General features: G+C 42.3%; 1 protein-coding gene across 2 annotated transcripts; it reads right to left on the reverse strand.

Moving 5' to 3' along the window:
* Positions 1-913: 913 nt before the first annotated feature.
* Positions 914-15,261, reverse strand: MRLN (myoregulin). Of its 2 annotated transcripts, XM_040975809.1 has the most exons (4): positions 14,567-15,261; positions 9,575-9,638; positions 2,258-2,365; positions 914-1,140 (listed from the first exon to the last, which is right to left on the reverse strand). In XM_040975809.1, the coding sequence occupies exon 4, from the start codon at positions 1,118-1,120 to the stop codon at positions 980-982; it is 141 nt and encodes a 46-aa protein (XP_040831743.1). In that variant the 5' UTR covers positions 1,121-1,140; positions 2,258-2,365; positions 9,575-9,638; positions 14,567-15,261; the 3' UTR covers positions 914-979. The 2 variants fall into 2 exon arrangements, with proteins under 2 accessions (XP_040831743.1, XP_040831742.1); XM_040975808.1 differs by lacking the exons at positions 9,575-9,638; positions 14,567-15,261 and having other exon boundaries at positions 2,258-2,705.
* Positions 15,262-19,106: the final 3,845 nt, after the last annotated feature.

The raw sequence follows: 19,106 nt of genomic DNA on the forward strand, positions 1-19,106 counted from the left end.
TCTGTGAAATGGAAACAAGAAGACCTTGCCTTCTACCATTAATACTTCATATTAAACAACACACAGCACTAGTCCCAAATTATACCCTCTTTCTCCCTTTCTTATAAGGTGGGTGTTTTATTTATTTTTTTTTTTTAACAAATACTTGAGGATCCATTTTAAAATTTTTAATAGGAAAGGCAGATTTATAGAGAGGAGAGACAAAAAGATCTTCTGTCCACTGGCTCATTCCCAAAGTGGCTTCAATGGCCACAGTTTACCTGAAGCCAGGAGCCAGGAGCTTTCTCCGTATCTCCCACACAGGTGCAGGATTCCAAGCCTTTGGGCTGCTTTCCCAAGCCACAGGCAGGGAGCTGGAAGGCAAGTGGAGCAGCTTGGATATGAACCGGTGCCCATATGGGATCTCAGTGCATGCAAGGTGAGATATAGCCACTAGGCTATTGTGCGGGGTCCAAGTTGTGTTTTCTTGAGAGTATCCTAAGTGTTTCTGTTTTTACTCTAACAATTTGGTAGTGGAAAAGATCTTGCTTATTTAAAAGATCTACAAATAAACAGATAAAATATTTGTAAGAAAGTGGGTATAAACTATCAGTGCCCTGCATACAAGATCAAGCTCCTACGTTGTTGTTAAGCTTGGTGTGAAAGGTTGAGTTTTATAAGATTTCAGGTATGTACACATGCTTAAAACATCAGCATCATTCAGAATTGCACTTATACTCAATGAATTACTAAAATCACAGAACTGCTAAAAATCAAGAAACTGTATACATAATGTTTTTTGAAAAAAACTTCCACTTCAAAAATTCTAAAGTACTTCTTTAGAATACAATACATATTGTAGTTTGATTATGTTTTGCTGGTTTCTAGAATTAATTGGTGATTTCATCAAATACCAAAAAAAAGCACTCAGCATCTTAAAATAAAAATTTTTATTTATGGAAATTCAATTTGCAATTTACATATAAAGGTGGTCAACTTCTTACGAAGTTACAACAACATACATAATAGACATTAAGTCAATGAAGATTACAAATAAGATTTTCAGAAGTTGTCCCACAAATTCATCTTCTAGATTTTTAGGGGTAGAAGTAGAAATTAATATCCAGTTTTTACCAGTCATATCCAGAATATTCCTGTTTCCTGGGGGCGGGGGTGGGGGGAAAGAGAAAAGTATCCTTGGATGAACACATTAATAATCCTGATTTTTTTCAACTCAATATGGTATTTGCCGTATAAACAAAACAGTGCAAAAGTAAGACTTCCAGGGAATTCTCTGTATTAATCTGTAACCAACTGCAAAACTAAGATTTTTTTCTCCTGCTCATTTTACAAAACAATCACAGGCTTTTTATTTATCAACCCTGCCTTTCTATCTAAAAGAAACGGCTCAAGCAGCTTTTGTGATGTTCACACTCTTTCATGCTCTCACTCATTCATTTGTTTATTATAAGGTATCTGTGGTCTTTAGTAGTCCTCTAACTACAAACTGTTACTTCGAAATGAAAATTTGAAGGCCTGGGGAAAAACAGGTGATGACAAAAACCTTCTAAGCATAAACATCAGAAGGTATTTCATATTTGCTTGAGATTCTTTTTCTCATGTTTGGCTACTCAAGAAGACATCAGATCCAGGAATTTTACAAGGTTTTATGTGGTACTCCGTTTGCCACCCTGATGGAATATCTTACCTGATGTCTCTTAGAGCCATTCTTCAGGCCCTTTACAGGGAACGCAAAAGCAAGTGAGCCAACAATCAAACAGAAGTTCCTTACATACATTTAACTTAAAATGATTATCAACAGCTTAGAAAAGTAGCAGGACTTGGGTCTTAAATTATCTCACCTGCTATTTTCACTCAAAAATCGAAATGTCACTGAACCTGAAGTGAGAATGAAACATAAAAGGGAGAGAGAGATGAGTATTCTGACAGCTTTCTTCTCCCCCTTTAAGCAGCCTTGACTAGCTTAGGGAATAACTTGCCCCATTCCCATAAGAGGGACTGGCTTGTGCAGACTACACAGCCATGATTAGCACAGGAAGCATGTAAGATTTTCCCTATGGTTAACCATTCCTTTTGTCTGTGTTTCAGCAACAGGGACAAGAATTAAGGGTGGGACTGCAAAGTGACTGTGTCTTTTCTGTAACCTCAGTCTCCAATTGGACTGCCCGGGGTATCCTCAATTCTCTGGAAAAAACTCTCTTAACACGACGAGATTGAGATGACAAGGGAGGTGGGTTGGGAAAACCTGAATTCTCACCTGAATTTGTTCCAGGTAGCAGTGCACGACACCGTTCCTTGCTTTTCTGTTTGCTCTTGCTAGAATACAGTGCATTCAGCACAGGTGGTTTCTTAGCAACCTTGGTTCCTGGGTCAAAGCACATGAAGAGGTTTTACCGCACAGTGGGGTGGTTAGGAAGCCAACAGCCAGGGAGTCTGCTTGGAGAAACTCTGAAAGGACTTTCCAAAGAGAGGACAGAGTATCAGAAGATAGACCACAGTCAACAGGTGACACTTCAGTGCCACTTACCACAGCATTGAGTTAACTAAAAACTGATTGCTTAACAGAAGTATCCAGAAAAATTGTAAGATTTTCCTGGCAAACACACATGAAGTTTTGAAAGCAACTTCCTAAAAATGAATTTAATAAATGTTGTAATATCTTCACAGCAAAAGCACCAATACTACTGATCTTCAGGCCTTCCCTATGTAACCCGGGAGTGGGTGTGCTGTGGTGCCAGGATCCCACATGGACCTGGTTTGCATCTCAGCTGCTGTACTTCTGATGCAGCTTTCTGCTGATTCCCAGAAAAACAGCAGAGGACGGCCCAGGTGCCACATGGGAGACCAAGAAGAAGCTCCTGGCTCCTGGCTTTGAAAATGCTCAGCTCCAGCTGTTGCAGTAACTGAGGACTGATGGAAGATTCTCTCTCTCTCTCTCTGTGTGTGTTCTAGATAAATTTTTTAAAAAGATTTATTTATTGGAAAGTCAGATATACAGAGAGGAGGAGAGACAGAGAGGAAGATCTTCCATCCGTCCAATGATTCACTCCCCAAGTGAGCTCAATGGCCGATGCTATGCCAATCCGAAGCCAGGATTCAGGAACTTCTTCCAGGTTTCCCACACGGGTGCAGGGTCCCAAGGCTTTGGGCCGTCCTCAACTGCTTTCCCAGGCCACAAGCAGGGAGCTGGATGAGAAGTGGAGCTGCCGGGATTAGAACCGGCACCCATATGGGATCCTGGCACGTTCAAGGTGAGGACTCTAGCCGCTAGGCCATGCCGCCGGGCCCAGATAAATAATTTTTTAAAGAAGAGACCATAACTTAGGAGATTGAATGTCTCCCTTTTGTATGTTTTAAGACTGAATTCTTTCACAAACAAAAAAAGATGTAGCAAAAATAAAACAAAAAACAGGCTATAAAACATGGCTGCTATACCCTTTCACCAGGTACGTATGCTGTAGGTAATTTATGATAATAGCATTAATTAATTTATTCCAGAGGCAGAGAGACAGAGACTGACAATATTGTAACATTGTCCACTGTGTCCCTCACGAAATACCCTTCAATGGTTGGGGATTGACAAATTGGGCCAGAAACCAGGAATTCAACCCAGGTCTTCCATGTTGGTGGTGGGGACTCAGGTGACTGAGGTTATCCCTGATGTCTCCCAGTGTATACATCAGCAGGAAGGCCTCACTGAGGGCAGAGCCAAAGCTTGAACCCAGGCACTCCAATACGGAACCCAGGCATTCAAACCTGGGTGTTAACAGATGGGCCAGATGCCCACACCCACGGTCATACATTAAGCACGAGCGCACATGTTCAAAGGTGGCCATGCATTCTGTTTGTTCTGCACCTCTCACCACACGCTTGCTTTCTTTCCTTCTTTCTCTCTTAAACTGAAGCACAGGTTGAGTGCTCCTCATCTGACTGGCGTGGGATCAAAAGTACTTCAGATTACCAACTATTTTGGATTTTGGAATCATTGCTTACTCATAATGAAATAGCTTGGAAATAGAACCCACATCTAACCATAAAATGTATTTACTTATCATATATACCTTATGTCTACAATTTGAGAATATATTTTTAAAAATTAGTAAAGGTTTATTTATGTGAAAGGCAATGGAGAGCGAGAGAAAAGAGAGAAAGAGATCTACCACTTCGCAGTGTGACTGGGTCAGGCCAGAGCTAGGAGGCTGGAACACTATCTGGGTCTTCCACATAGCTGGCAGGGGTCCAAGCACTTGGGCCACGATCACAATGCCAGTTCCTGTACTTTTAGTGTGCCTGGGTTGGACTGAGGCCTGTTACATGAGGTCATGTGGGATTTTCCTCCTGTGACATTGTATCAATACTTAAGAAATCTGCATTGAGGGAGCAGGTGTTTGGTGCAGTGGTGAGGGTACCCCTTATGATGTCATGCATCCCATGCTGAGGAACATGTGTTCAAGTATCAGCTCTGTTCGTGATTCCAGTTTCTAATTAACACACACCTGAGAGGCAGAAGGGGACAGGTCAAGCACTTGGGTTCCTGTCACCTACATGGGAGACCTTGATTGAACTAGACCAAACAGCAGCCTGATTTAGTTCCAGCTGTTGCAGGCATTTCGGGAAGTAAACTGGAGGTTGGAAGCTCTCTCTCTCCATCTTTCTTTTTCACTTCCACATAGATGGAAACAAAAGTAAATGCAAAAAGCTTTTGATTTTGGAGCATTTTAGATTTTTGAGTATGTTAGATATTGGATTTTTGGACAAGGAATGCTCAGCTACATAGCATACATACAGAAAAATAGAGAAATTTTAAGTAAATAGTATGTCATCAGTGAATAAGTCATGAACTTTGTGAGGGTTTTACAATATTAACATATACATGTAACACCTAACCAGATCCATCATGCTATTATTATTATGGAAAAAAATATTATAAGCTACAACAGGAGGCTAGTTAAAAGAGCCACAATTAGTGGCCATACATTAAAATTCTATCACCTAAACAAACAAATGGCCACCTGCACCAGACACATAGCCATATATTATTTATATTATCTACAATGTGCAAACAACCCAAATACCTGTTACTATATACACAAATTGTGATGAGGTCATATAAAGAAATATTACACAATAAAGAGAATTAAGGTACAGTTAGATACAAAAGCAGAGATGGATCTTACAGCTGCAGTGCTGATTTTTAAATTCAAGCACAAGAGGAAATACAAGGTCTAAGTATGTTTCAGCTATTCTTTGGGATGCCTAGATTACCGTTTCTTGCTAAACACAATCTAGGAGGGAAGAGGCGATGGCTGGAGTTACTGCCACCCACACAGGAGACTCGGGTGAAGGCTGGACGCTTGGTCTCGGTCTGGTTCGGATTCCACCAGGGAAGTGTTTGCAGAGTGAATCAGAGAATGGAAGCTAACTTTATGTCTGTATAATCCTTTTACAAATGTCCAAATAAAAACAACATTTCTTAGGAAGCACATTTGCATACAGTAAAAACCTAGAGCTAAAGTGCATGGCTCAGTATGGTAAGGGTGAAAGTGTCAAATTTAGCAAGAAAAGTAAGGGACTGCTAAAAGGAGACTGGGAGAGTAAGGATCAGGCATGGCACAAGAAGGAGTTACCAGAAATGCTGTGTTTCTTGTCCTTGGCGGTGGTTATATTAACATTTACTTCTAATTGTGGGTTGAGTGTATACAGACATTTTATATATTATTTTCTGTATGTTCATTAGGTTTTATAATTGAAATATTGAAAGAAAAAGACCAGAGAGAGAAATGTGCAAATCTCAATAGTGGTCATAGTGGCTCAGTCATTTTCCCTCCTTACTTTTTCTATCTCTTTAATGTTTTCATGGACAAGGATATTGTTTCTTTAACTTCAGAAACCCGAAGCAGTTCTGTTTCGGTTGCTCTTCTTCCCTCTCTAGAAACATGAAAGTAATTTATAGGGATTTAACTTCTGGTAACCCAATTTTTACCATAAATAGGATCAAAGGAAACGCTACATTTGTCAATGGAACATTTGAGAATGAAAATATACAACTACCATGCTAAACCAGCCAGAATCTCTCTTTCTAAGGGGCACACTCTTGTCTCAATCAATAATGCCCACGAGATCCAGTGACCTGGGTAGCTGCTGCTTGCTCCCCTTGACATCAGCTAGGTTCCTGGGGCTCTCACTCTGGAAGGACACACATTTAGTCACAGTCTTCAAATTGTATTGGTTCTTACTCAGCTCAAATCTTGGTACTGAGGTGGGGTCTTTTCTTTTGGGGTTGTGGGAGGGATTTTAAGATCCTTCCTTTTAGAAGGAAAAGCTATTTAACAGTTATTTTTAGGAAAAAAATATATAATGTTTTTTTAATCTACTAAGACATATATCACAAGCATATATAACTTTCAAAAAAGTTAGAAAACTATACTAGAATTTATCTCAAGACTTCATTCTTACCTTGAATGTAGCAAGAAGTTACCTGGTGTAACTTCAAGTTCTGATGTAAGGCATGTAAGTTATTTTGGGCCAAAAATACTTTATAGTATTCAGACGGTTTATATAACATTGGATGATTGCAACAAGGTTTCATCCCATTTGATTGCCTCTATTTTTCTTGTCCAGAAGCAGCTAGGAACCATTTATGATGTCATAGGATACTCCACTGGTAGTGCAATGGGTACATTCTTGTTCAGTTTTCAAAACTTCATATTCTCCTTTGAATGCATCAATTTTCAGGTTCAAATAACTGAATTCAAATAGACTTATTCACTGCTTGTCGATCAGGTGGACAGGCAAGTTAGACTAAAGGGTAGCAATAATAAGCCTTTGGTCTCCAGAATATACACTGCTCTGTCTTCCTTGCTTGTCATTTGCCACTGGCTGCTAGGCTCTATCCTTTCACCCATTTACCATCTTGTTTCTATTGAGAAAAGTGTTTTTCACATTATTCCCCCTCCTGGAATGGTAGAGAGTTCATTTTCTAAGTGGTTGAATCCCTTTCATAAATAAAGCAAAATAAATCACAAGCTCAAACTCCTTGAATTATATAAAATTTAGTCTAAAAAACCAAACCTACCTCAAAAAATAACAACAAAAAATCAGTCTAAAACTTCACCCTTTTCCCCTTTTGGGTTTTTCACAGCCCCTTCCATTTCCCCTTCCGAGGCGTGGATTTTTGTCAAGACAAAGAACAGAATGTACGTTGCAAAGTCTCACTTACAATCAAAACACTTTTCATTGGATTCAAGTTTATAGTCTTTAAACACATGAGTCACATTTCAAAAACATTTTTTTACAAGAATTTTCTAATCCTACTCCTGCTTCCGTAGCTATCTAAGAGTTAAGATAATATCTGCAGATTTCCTCTTGAGACATGTGCTGAGAAAGGAGACGTCATGAAAACCGGTCAGGGGTTGGCACTGCGGAATAGCGGGTAAAGCCACTGCAACGTGGCCATCCCATTTGGGCATTGGTTCTAATGTGCCTGGGAAAGCAGCATACCATGGCCCAAATGTCTGGGACTCTGTTACCCGAGGGGGAGACCTGGAAGAAGTTCCTAGCTCTTGGCTTTGGATGATCCAGCTTTTAAGGGCCATCTGGGCAGTAAACCAGCTGATGTAAGATTTTCTGACTCATTTTCTCTCTCCTCTTTCTGTAGCTCTTTCAAATAAATCAACCTTTAAGCATGTCTCCATTTTTGCTTAACAGGTTTCCTAAGTAACTGTAAGAGCATAGTGCAGGCCTACCATGTGCAGTGACGATAACTTTGGGCAGATGTAAGTCTCAGGAACCGCAGGCTGCTTGGTGTCCTGTGTCTGGATGGTGATTAGCACCTCAGGACAGCCTCCAGACACAATATCCTTTCAACTAACCAGCTCATTACTGTTTTCAAACTTGTTTTCAGAAAAAAAGTTGTTATTTTAAAAGATTGGTATTATAATGGAGATTGACTATACTAGATTGAAAACAGTCACATCATTATTAATGGTCACACTCCGGCTGCAACCCTTGTTCTTTCTCCTCGTCTGTGAACTGCTTGTTCACCAATGAGATGGATGTGTTCACAGTTATACCTTTCTGGGCCTGATAACCTTGCATTTGTCAAAGCATCTTTACAACTGTGAATTGTTCATGCATTCACATCAAAACACCCTGCCTCATGTAAATGCGACATTCCCAAGACCACAACCACAAGCTCGCTATCAACACGGTCAACTGAAAGTACTGTTCTTGTGCGTTTGCTTTACCAGTTATGATTTATTGTACTCTTAATAATCATTATTTTGTTTTTAACTTCTGGTTGCCTTATTGCTGACAAGCTTCTCCCCTTTACCTCCTTAACATTAACCAGACAGAAATAACCAGAATGCTTCCATGACACAGTGCTGGAACAATGGGTCTGAAATGACACTAACAGGGTTGGAATCCTAGATGTGTTACTTAGTGTGAGACTCAGACAAGTTGCATTAATTCTCTGTGCCTTGGTAGCACTTCTAGAAAATGGAGATGACAGCAACTTCTTTAGGTATCATGAGAATTAAATGAGTCCAAACTTGGGCCTAGAAAGCAAACACTTCATACAGGATGACAACTGTTGCTAACTGCAGTCTAGCATGTCACCTGACAGTCATCATTCTGTTCAGGCTCTGCTTCAGCAGCAAACCAGTGGCAAACTCCTTCCTGAGCTTGAGACTCAGTGTTCCTTTCCTGTGTTCCATCCTGTCCTCCTCAGGGCGCATGCATTTTCCTCCTCTCTGAGTCACGCAAGTGTTACCATCACTGCACTGCCTCATGTCTCGTTATGTGGTCTCATGGGTCACTGCTGTGCAAGGTGGGGACGACCCTCCCCATCCCTGACCCCAGTGCCTCACAGTCCCTGACACTAATGGGTACTGAAAAACTCACACTTTGGTGCGAGGCTTTCTTGCAAAACTCAGCATTCAATTAGATCAAATGATAATGAAAACAGAAATATAGATACATAGGGATTAAGTCTATTTCCCACAGAAAATAATTTTAAAAATAAAATCCCCAAATTGGGTGTTTTCAATTTGTTCCCCAGCAGTTAAGTTCTCCCGTCCCCTAGAAAATTTATGTTTAGTAAAATTATCTTTTAGAAACTTGAGAGAGCATATGAAAAATATGAAAATGTCTTGTTAATCATCTTGCTTTTTGATTTCCATTAGGTTAAACAAGTCAAATAGTTGGAAATGAACAAAAATTTGGTACAGACTCAGAAGGGTTTTAAGATAGGAATGCCATATTAGGATGGCTACTGTTTAAATTACATCAGGGAGATTTGTGTCGATGAAACACAAATTTGAGTCAGTCGGGAACTAACTGGAAACTTAGACACATTCAATAGTAAGCTGATTTTGTGTCTTCTGTAAGTTTCTAGAATTTAAGTTTAAGCTGACTTTTCTAAATAAATTAAGGTCTTTACTACTTTATTCCCAAAGCTGAATCATGTGCGAAAGGGAATTTGACACAAATCTGAGAAATGAACTTACTAATGACATGAGTTTAGCACAAGAAGAAGCTTGAATGAGGATAAGCACACGGCACATGATTTTACCTGGAGACAATTAGAAGCTTGAGTGCTGCACCGTGTGGCCTTTTCACAGTGAGTTTATCTGTTCCTGATGAGAAAAGCAACAGTCATGGAAAGTGTGACGTCATTAAGATGTGTTAGCACTAAAACAGATATTCGGGTTTTTATAAACTTCTTTGACAAATGAGTTCCAGAGAAGCACAGAGACTGTTCTGAGGCTGCACAGTTCCTTTTCCCAGTGCTAGCACCATCATTGCTTCAGCGGCTTCCTTACGTGTAAGATCAGCCGGAATCTGCTTTTCAGCACACCAGGCTATGTGGAGAGGTCCCACCTTCATCACCCAAAGACTTCTCTGACTTAGGCCAACAGAAGACAACAGAGTCCAGCATCAAAGCAAATCACAAGTGAAAACTGGAAAACCAAACCGGGTCAGGATCACAAGACAAAGACCTTGACGAAGTGGACTTCAACCAAGAACGAAAACATGCAATTAGTCACAGATGGTTGGTCAGCAAGGTGGAATGTGGAAACCATTTAGGATTTGCAGCCAAAGGAACTGGTCTTCCTTCCTGGCAGTTATTAGCTGTGTAGCCTTGGACAAAAAAAATTAACCTTGGATGCTACTTCATCTGGTGACAAGAGATAACAACTTCGGTCTTGCAAAGGTTTGAAAGGATTGCATTACTAACTAAAGTTATATGCCCATTACACTCACCGATTTTAATCTCTTAAAACCTTCTGCGGTGGAATATTAATATGACCATATTCTTAGCTGGAGAGAAAAGTTCAGTAAGCTGTCTAAAGTCACACTTAGCAAGAGGTGACCAGAGATTTGGATGGCGACTTGCTTGGCTCTAAAGCCTGTAGCCTTAGCTGCTCAGTATCACAAGACAGGTCAAAGTACGCCCAGGGTGCAGTGGTGAAGACGTCACTTGGCATGACTACATTCCTGTATGAAAGTGCCATGGCTTCCAGCAGTACTCCTAACTCTAGCTTTCTGTTGATGCCTACCCTGAGAGGCAGCAGGTGATGGCTCAAGTACTTGGCTTCCTGCCATTCAAGTGGGAGAACCTGGATTGGGTTCCAGCTTTGGTCTGCCCTAGCCCCACCTATTACAGATATTTAGGGAGTGAACCACTAAATAGAAGATTTCCATCTCAAATTGAAACAAACATTTAAAGGGGACATTAAGTGAAGAGCCCAACATGCCATCTGATTAAATAGTGGCTAGAGGAAACAGAAGAGTGAGAGACTTTCCCCAGCAATCAAACTATGGCGAAGAGAGACGGAGCTGCTCAGATTGAAAGTACTGGAAAGTTGAGGCAGGCAAACCCATGGGGAGCAGAGCACTGGCTGGCCTAGTAGCCTAGATGAGGGACCAACTGATCCCTTCAGGCTCTGGGGATTGAAGGGGCTCCAAGTCTGTCAGGAGCCACTTGTGTTTCTCTTTTCATTGCTTGTACTTTCCTGCTTTCTTCCCATGTCAGCCTACATCCAATTCAGACTTTCCCAAGCTATCTGCTGGCTCTGCCTGACATGTTTTAAGTCAATCTTCTGACCCTAGAATGAGCCATTTTTCTACATGTAACTCTTGAAGGCTGGGATTCTTGGTTGCCACATTCTTGCTCCAAATAGATTATGCATTTAGTTATGGACACATAACATTAAGAAATGTTCTGGAACCAAAACAGTCAAAATGTTATCAACCTTCTGCCTGCCAAGTTTTCAGCCCTCTCCATGAACCACAGCTGCAGTGTACTTGCAAGGCCAGGTGAAATGTTCAGAGCCCTGGCTTGAGGCCAGCCACGCAAGGCCGCCTCGGAAGCCCTGCTCAGAGCTGCAGTCTGACACTGTCCTTCAGACACCAGGAGCAAACAGGAAGAGCACTTAGTCTTGATTGCTTAGTGTTTCCTTCTCTGCAAAACTCAGATATTCAAATAAGTATCACCCCCCAGTTCAGGGCTGGGAAATGAAGGGCACTGTAGGGTTTCTGGCCTTGTCTGAGTTCTAGGAAGCATTTGGTCAAATCCTTTAAACTGCCTACTTGACCTGTAATACGTACTTCTCTGTATAAGATCATTGGTGAGAATGTTTCATGCCTTTTAGGGGACAATGTAATTTCTGAAACCAGTTGGATGCCGTTTGGGGTTGAGTTTAGCTGAGGAGGTAAACGACTATGTTGCAGAACAGAACTTCAAGTTTAAATAACAGACTGTCTTCCTTTAGCGGACAAGTGATTTCTACAGCTTTAAGCACAGGACTTGGGACAACACAGATGTGCAAACATTTTTATGGTAGGGAGGATGAGGTATAATTTTAGGGTGGTGTTGGCCTGTGCCTCACAGGGTCATTCCTTACAAGGGATACTCCTGAAGAGTCCTGAATCACAAGCAACCCAGAACTGCTCATGAAATGGCCTCTTTCTCTTGCATGAAGAGCATATGAACTCCTTGCTACTGCAGCACTGTGTCTTGCACATAATAGGAATTATATACTTGCTTCCCAAAAGGCAGCTTCCAGAGGAAAACACAAATCTCCATTACCTGAGTTTTCAGGTAACACTCCGGGAAGCAGGTAGTGTGTTAGATGGCACTGTTCTCTGCCCTATTCAGGAAGAAAAGAACCGAGTGCATCGTTTGGAACCACAATAAAAAAACCTGTTTTCTAGAATTCTAATAACAGCTTATGAAAGTCACAGCTTACACCCTGAAAAGGCTTTTTTGGCGTTTTGTTATCATCACTGATCTTAGTTCTAGCTTCATTGTCTCAATTGCTAACAATTAACATCCTCTTATCAACCCATCTCCAGCTTCCACATGGTTTACAGCATCCTAAACAGGACATTATAAAAAGTATTCCAAGTCCAATTTTTCTTGCTGGAGTTTAAGGTTTCTCATCAAAGACCATATCTGAAGGTTCTGGGTTTGAACTTAGAAGACTGAGAGATTATCAGCAAGATGAGAGGCTTTACAAATTAAAGTAACTGTCACTATATTTGGCCAGGTATTCACGAATAAACTTCACCTGCCTGAAAAACAGATTATAACTGTCATTTCACAAACAGGGAAACTGAGGCTCAGGGTGGCAGAGTATGTGCTTACAGGTGTACAACGCAGAAGTAGCCTAGGCCAGGTGCAGGAGTCCAACTCCAGCTGAGTTTGGAACTCACGAAGGGTGCGTGGATGAGGCGCAAAGAGGAAAGAGACGGACCACTAGGATTTCATGATCATAATAGACAATGCGGGAAAGCTGTCTGCTTTATTTATACAAAATCAGCCAAACTCTGGCTCAGACTTTTTACATCATGGTCAAGTTGGGAATTTCTTTTTTTCTTTTTTTTTTTTAAAAGATTTATTTTTTTTATTATTTTTTCATTGGAAAGGCGGATATACAGAGAGGAGAGACAGAGAGGAAGATCTTCTGTCTGATGATTCACTCCCCAAGTGAGTGCAACGGGCCGATACTATGCTGATCCAAAGCCAGGAGCCTCTTCCGGGTCTCCCACACGGGTGCAGGTTCCCAAAGCGTTGGGCCGTCCTCGACTGCTTTCCCAGGCCACAGGCAGGGAGCTGGAAGGGAAGTGGGGCTGCCGGGATTAGAACCGGTGCCCATATGGGATCCCGGGCGTGCAAGGTGAGGACCTTTAACCACTTGCGCCACTGTGCCGGGCCCAACTTGGGAATTTCTAAGGATAATTCTGCCATTAGTTTTACCTAGAAACAATAGATATTCCTGCTACAATTCTTATCCTACCACTCAATCTTGTATCACAAAGAAAAGGGGAATCTAAAGAATGAGGAAAGAATGAAAGCCTAAATGTAGGTCCCTTGATTAGCATAAGGTCAATGGGGACAGCCAAGACAGTAGGAATAATAGAAGGCCCTTTTGCAAGACGCTATCACTGACATTAACCTCCAAGCTCACACTGAGCAAAAGGCCAGCCCCACAGTAGCAAACAATGCCTGGATGGATTAGAATTCCCCGGCAGGGTGGTCTGGTGTCCATGCAAAAGAAGGTGGAGCTGCATTCAGGTGCCTGCAGAGAAGTCCACTGGGTGGGCCCTGCCAAACAGCGGGAAGTTCCCTGGGGCCCTGCCTGCAATGGGACAATACTCTTCACACCTTCGTGTCCCCTACAATCACTGCACGGACCCCAATAGCCAGGGCTCCAGGACAGGCCCACATCTGCTTCTTCTGAGCACCATTATGCCTTTGTGCGTGTTTTACGTAACATGGTGCACAAATTTGGGACTTGAGCATATTTAACAAAAGCTATGCTAACCTGTGGCCCCAAAGAGGGACTGGGGAGTCAGATTTCAGCTCTGCTCACAAGAACCAAGCTGGGTGTGAGTCTTTCTGGGCTTTAGGGTCTTCCTCTTCCAGGCAAAACAAACAAAACAACAACAACAAAAATCCAAACCCAACCCAAAAACAAAACCACAGTGACCTATTCTGGAGGACTTGCAGAAGTAAGCAAACATTATAAAGAAGGCTGCAAAGGCTTTTGTTTAGTAACAAGAAAGCAAAGGATCCACACGATGAGACAGTGACCTCTTGGATGTAAACCTGAAACATGGAAGGATAACAAGAGCCTAGGCCTGCTAGCCAACTCCTCCCTGAATATGTTCACATGTGAGAATTCTTCCTTCAGTCGCTGGAATGCTCTCCGGAGCGGAAACAGAAACCTGGGAGTATCAAGCTGCAGCCACAGGACTTGGTCTAATAATTTATACACGGTATTATTCATCTCCTGCTTTTCCTCTTGCCATTATCCAAAAAGGAAAGAAGTAGGATTCTGGCTCATTAATCTCTCTCATAATCAGCCTTAAAAAATTAGCAGAGATGTTGAAATGCAGGGAATGAAAATAGGCTTTGTGAATTTCAGCCAAGTCTTAACCTACTGCATTCTCCCTCTACTAGAAGCAAACACGAGTCACCTTAAACATTCCTCTTACGTCAACATTTAAAAACGCAATTAGAACCACCCCCCCGCCCCCCAAAAAAGAAAGTACTTACTGTTCAGGGGTTCAGGAAGCAAAGTCCAAAGTCAAGGGAATGCTCTCTCCTGTGGAAAACACCATATGCTCTTGGTGGATCAGGAGGTTCACTGGGCTGTTATTAATAACTGGCTTAGAGCTTTATGGAGACACATGAGCCAGAATATCACGGGGGGAGGCAAGGGGAAAGGAACTGACAGACACAGGTGGAGCAAATTATAACAAAAATACACTTAAATCTGCACAGGGGCTCAAAGAGCCTGGGAAGGAAGCAACGCTTCCACAACCAATAGACCCTTCTGTCAATCATTCCAAGAGTTAAATAACCAAGATAAATACCCTTAATATGGAAAATACCACAACTTATTTAATGTTACACTACCCTTTGTTCTTTGGAACAATTTATGGACATCTGGATAGCTTGTCAAATTCACATATTTTACCTTGTTTACTTAAATGGACATAACTGGTGCTCTGACATCTTTGCCCTGGGGCATACCATACTCCCTCCCTTGAGCATTCCAAACAGCTGCAAGTGTAGGCATATGAAAGAGACAGATGATTGGATCTTGAGATAGCATCATAGGTAAAACAGAATCTGCAGGAATGATACCTTCACAGCAGAGGCAGAGTAGGCTCTGGCTTTGGGTTCCCTGTGGCTTTTCTTATTTGAAAAGCAGCATTTCTGGGTGGTGTTGTGGCAAAGTGGGAGGTAAGCCACCACTGGTAACACTGGCATCCCAAATGAATCCTGGCTGCTCTACTTCGAATCCAGCTCCCTCTAGTGCTTCTGGAAAGCACCAGGAAGGAAGTCCTGGCTCCTACCTTCCCCTGGCCTGGCCTCCCGCCATCACATCCTTCTGGGGAGTGAACCAGCAGTTGGAAGATCTCTCCTTCTCTCTCTCTCTCTCCCTAACTCTTCCTCTCAAATAAACACATTTTTTTCAAAGAAAAAAATTTTAAAAATTCCAAGTTGCTGACTTTCTCCTCTCTATCCCTTCAAATTGATATCAAGATTTTCAGACCATTTTTAGCATGTCTTCAGACATAAATCATATTAGATATCACCTCTACCTTAAGGGTTAAATACAACTGATAGACAAAAGTACTGAAGTATATAAAGATACAGTTACACATCTTTGGCTAAAGCAGGGCTTAGTATGTCACTTCCTTCTTTTGGTTCCAGCAGCCTGTCATCCTAGGCCAGGTCTGGTAATTTTCAACTAAACCTTTCCCAGTGAAATGCTGTGATGAGGGCAGTGGGCCCCTCACTCTCAACTACATAACATGAAGGTTCCTCTGCTGAGGCAGCTGTGAGAGAGCACACCTGCACTGTATGTGCAGGTGATTGTCATTGTGTGTGCAGCGTCAAGTGCACTTTCACTCACACCTAGATGGTAAACTAGGCCAATCACTGGCCACGGCCCCAAAGTGCAAGAGGTTGCTGCTGGTGCATCACACATACAGTTTTACAGTGGACTTTTTATTAAAAGGTATATCTAAAGATAATGACACAAAGGCATAACACAGCATAAACATGCAAGGTGGTAATATAATTTATCATCATGATCAAATATAATGTGCTGTGTCTCCTGGACGTGCTATACTTTTGTAAAAGCACAGTAGGTGCTTTCAGCAGCTTCCACACGATAGCGTGAGCAAGGCGTTGTTCTACGCCGTTTTGACAGCTCTGACGCCATTTGGTGTTAGGAATTTCTCAGCTGTATCATAATCTTGTGAGGCTATTGTTGGCAGAAATGTTATTATGTGGCACACGACAGTACCCTTTTGTAGAACATAAATGTAGAATGCATAGTTTATAACTAAAATTAATTATATTATACATATGAATATATATAATAAAGCACAAGAAGAGAAATTAAAAATTTTTAATCCATTTCTCACTCACCCAAACATACAAGCTTCTACCCACTGGCTCACTCTCCAAAAGCTAGCAACCACTGGGGCTGAAGCCAAGAGCAGATAGCTTCATCCAAGTCTCCCACGTGGGTGGCAGGAACTCAGTTACTTGAGCCATTACCATTGCCTCCCGGTGTTTGTGTTGGTGAAAAACTGGAATTCAGAGACAAAGCTGGGAATTAAACCCAGATACTATAAAGTGAGATGTGGATATTCATTGTTAGGCTAAACACCAGCTCCCCTGACACTTTTAAAAAGGAAATTTCACTTTACACACACACTCACTCACTCTCTCTCTTTAACATCTTCTTAACACATGGGTTTACTTTACAGGTCCTTGGGGCATGGACACTCCTCACTACACCTGACTGGGTAATTAATATTCAAAACCCTGGGTCCACCACTAGATTGGGGGTTAACTGTTTCCCTTAAAGAGGTTATGTTCAGGCCTGGTGCTGTAGCCTAGTGGTTAAAGTTCTCACCTTGAATGAGCCGGGATCTCATATTGGTGCCAGTTCTAATCCCAGTGGCTCTACTTCCCATCCAGCTTCCTGCTTGTGGCCTGGGAAAGCAGTCGAGAGCAGCCAAAGCCTTGGGACCCTGCACCCACATGGGAGACCTAGAATAGCTCTGGGTTCCTGGATTCAGATTGGCTCAGCTCCAGCAGTTGCGGTTACTTGGGGAGTGACTCATTGGACAGAAAATCTTCCTCTCTATCTCTCCTCCTCTCTGTATATCTGACTTTGCAACAAAAATAAATAAACCTTAAAAAAAGATTTATGAAGAGGTTATGTTCAGTATCTGGGAATGTGACCTGCTGATGCAATCAAGTTGTGATGAGGTCATGTTAGATTGGGATAAGCCTAATTCAATGACAAGGAGATTGAAACTGGGCTTCCAAGGGCCACACAAGGAGAATGTCACGAGATGACAGAGACAGACTTGCGAGAGGTGTGTCAGCAAGCCAGGGAATGCCATGGGCTGCTGACAGGATCTAGAAACTTGGACCAGAAGAGGAAGGATCCCTCCCTGAGCCTTGACAGACAGGGTGGCTCTGTTGACACCTCGACTGTGCATCTGGTCTCCTGAATGAAATCAATCTACTTCTGCCATTTGCCTTATTTCTTCCAACAGCCCCAGGAAACAAACCTATTAGCAACACAACATTAGGGTTGCTGTAGATTCCTCTTGCACACCATTTTCTTCATCTCTCTAGCGGCAGTTAAAACCTCCACCTAGTCAAAACAATTATTTCAAGGAATCAACGTTCTAAGGGGCACCATGCCCTCAGCCTAACAATGTCCTTGGAAATGTACAAATCCCAGATCCTGTACATTGAGCCCTCGTGAGCTGCTTCAAAACCCTATAAATCGGAAACTCACTGGTGGGGTAAGGACTGGACGAAGTAGTGAGAGCACAGACCAAGGGGTGACGATGTTCAGCTTGAACCTGTGCTCCTGGAGCTGGAATACGGCAGTGGTCACACAGCCCTCCCCTTTGTATTTGGGTAGTCTTACACCCAGCAATCACCTTCTCTGAACACTTCACATAAGACAGGTGTGCCTCCATGCTTGGCCTAGGACTGAGCCAGACACAGACCTACAAGTTCCCATTCTTTGCCTCATACATGATCTGCTGGATTGTTTGTTCCCTTTGACCAATCTGCACAAAACAGCTGCTAATGTGACTTCCCTCAACCTTAATCAAGCTTCTCCCCTGCCTCCCAGGCCCTGAACTTTGACTGTCTTTGAACCTGAGCCGCCCTGGGAATACACAAGAGCTCTCTTGGAATTTTCTGAGGTCTCCTCCCAGACTCCTGAACATCTTGCGGTTGGAATGTTCTCCTGATTGCAATAGGCACTTGCCCTACCGCAACACTCTTCAGGGCACCTCTGCTAACCTGCAGACCATCCAAAGGAGAACATGCAAAGACTCCTTATTCAAAATTTGTCATAGCAGGGGAGTCAGTCATCACCACTGACATTGGAAGAGGTTCAAAGTCAAACAGAGCAGTTAGAAAACCTACCATGGGAAAAAGGGAAGGCTTAAGGCTCTTGGCATGGGGAAGCAGTAGGCAGGCTTATGAGAAGTCAGTGTTCTAGGGTATTGCATAGAGGTGCCTATTTGGCATTCTTTGCCTGGTATGAAATTGGAAGCTGATGCAAAAATGAGAAAAGCTGTCAGTTATTAATCAAATGGGACAAAGGCTATGGGATTGCTTTAGCTTTCTGAATTAGCTCCTAGAGCTGCTTCTTATACTAGCTACTGTTGAGAGCCCCTTGGATACAAGGATGAACACAGCAGTTTTTGGAGTTCCATTTTTACATATAGTTTGGACACTGGATGCTTGTGTTTCCAGTTCCTTGGGAGTTAATACTCACAGGTGAATCATTTCACACTTACACCCAGAGACGAGAGGTTCCCCCTTCCTGCCTGTACAAGGAAATGCTTGGAGTGGCTTAATGTGTCCCAACTGCCATCCCTGTCACGCTCTTTCTTTTTTAATCAATAGGTAAAAACTAAGGCCTTACATGCCATCTCCAGTTTCCATGGACTCTCAGACCCATGGCCTCCTGCCTGCCTTGTTTCTTTAAGCAGCTCCCAGAATCTCATGCAAACCCAAGGAACTTTGAAAAAAT

The sequence above is a fragment of the Ochotona curzoniae genome, unplaced genomic scaffold (assembly GCF_017591425.1).
Source record: "Ochotona curzoniae isolate NIBS_2020 unplaced genomic scaffold, NIBS_Ocur_1.0 contig_2692, whole genome shotgun sequence".
Lineage (NCBI taxonomy): Eukaryota > Metazoa > Chordata > Mammalia > Lagomorpha > Ochotonidae > Ochotona > Ochotona curzoniae.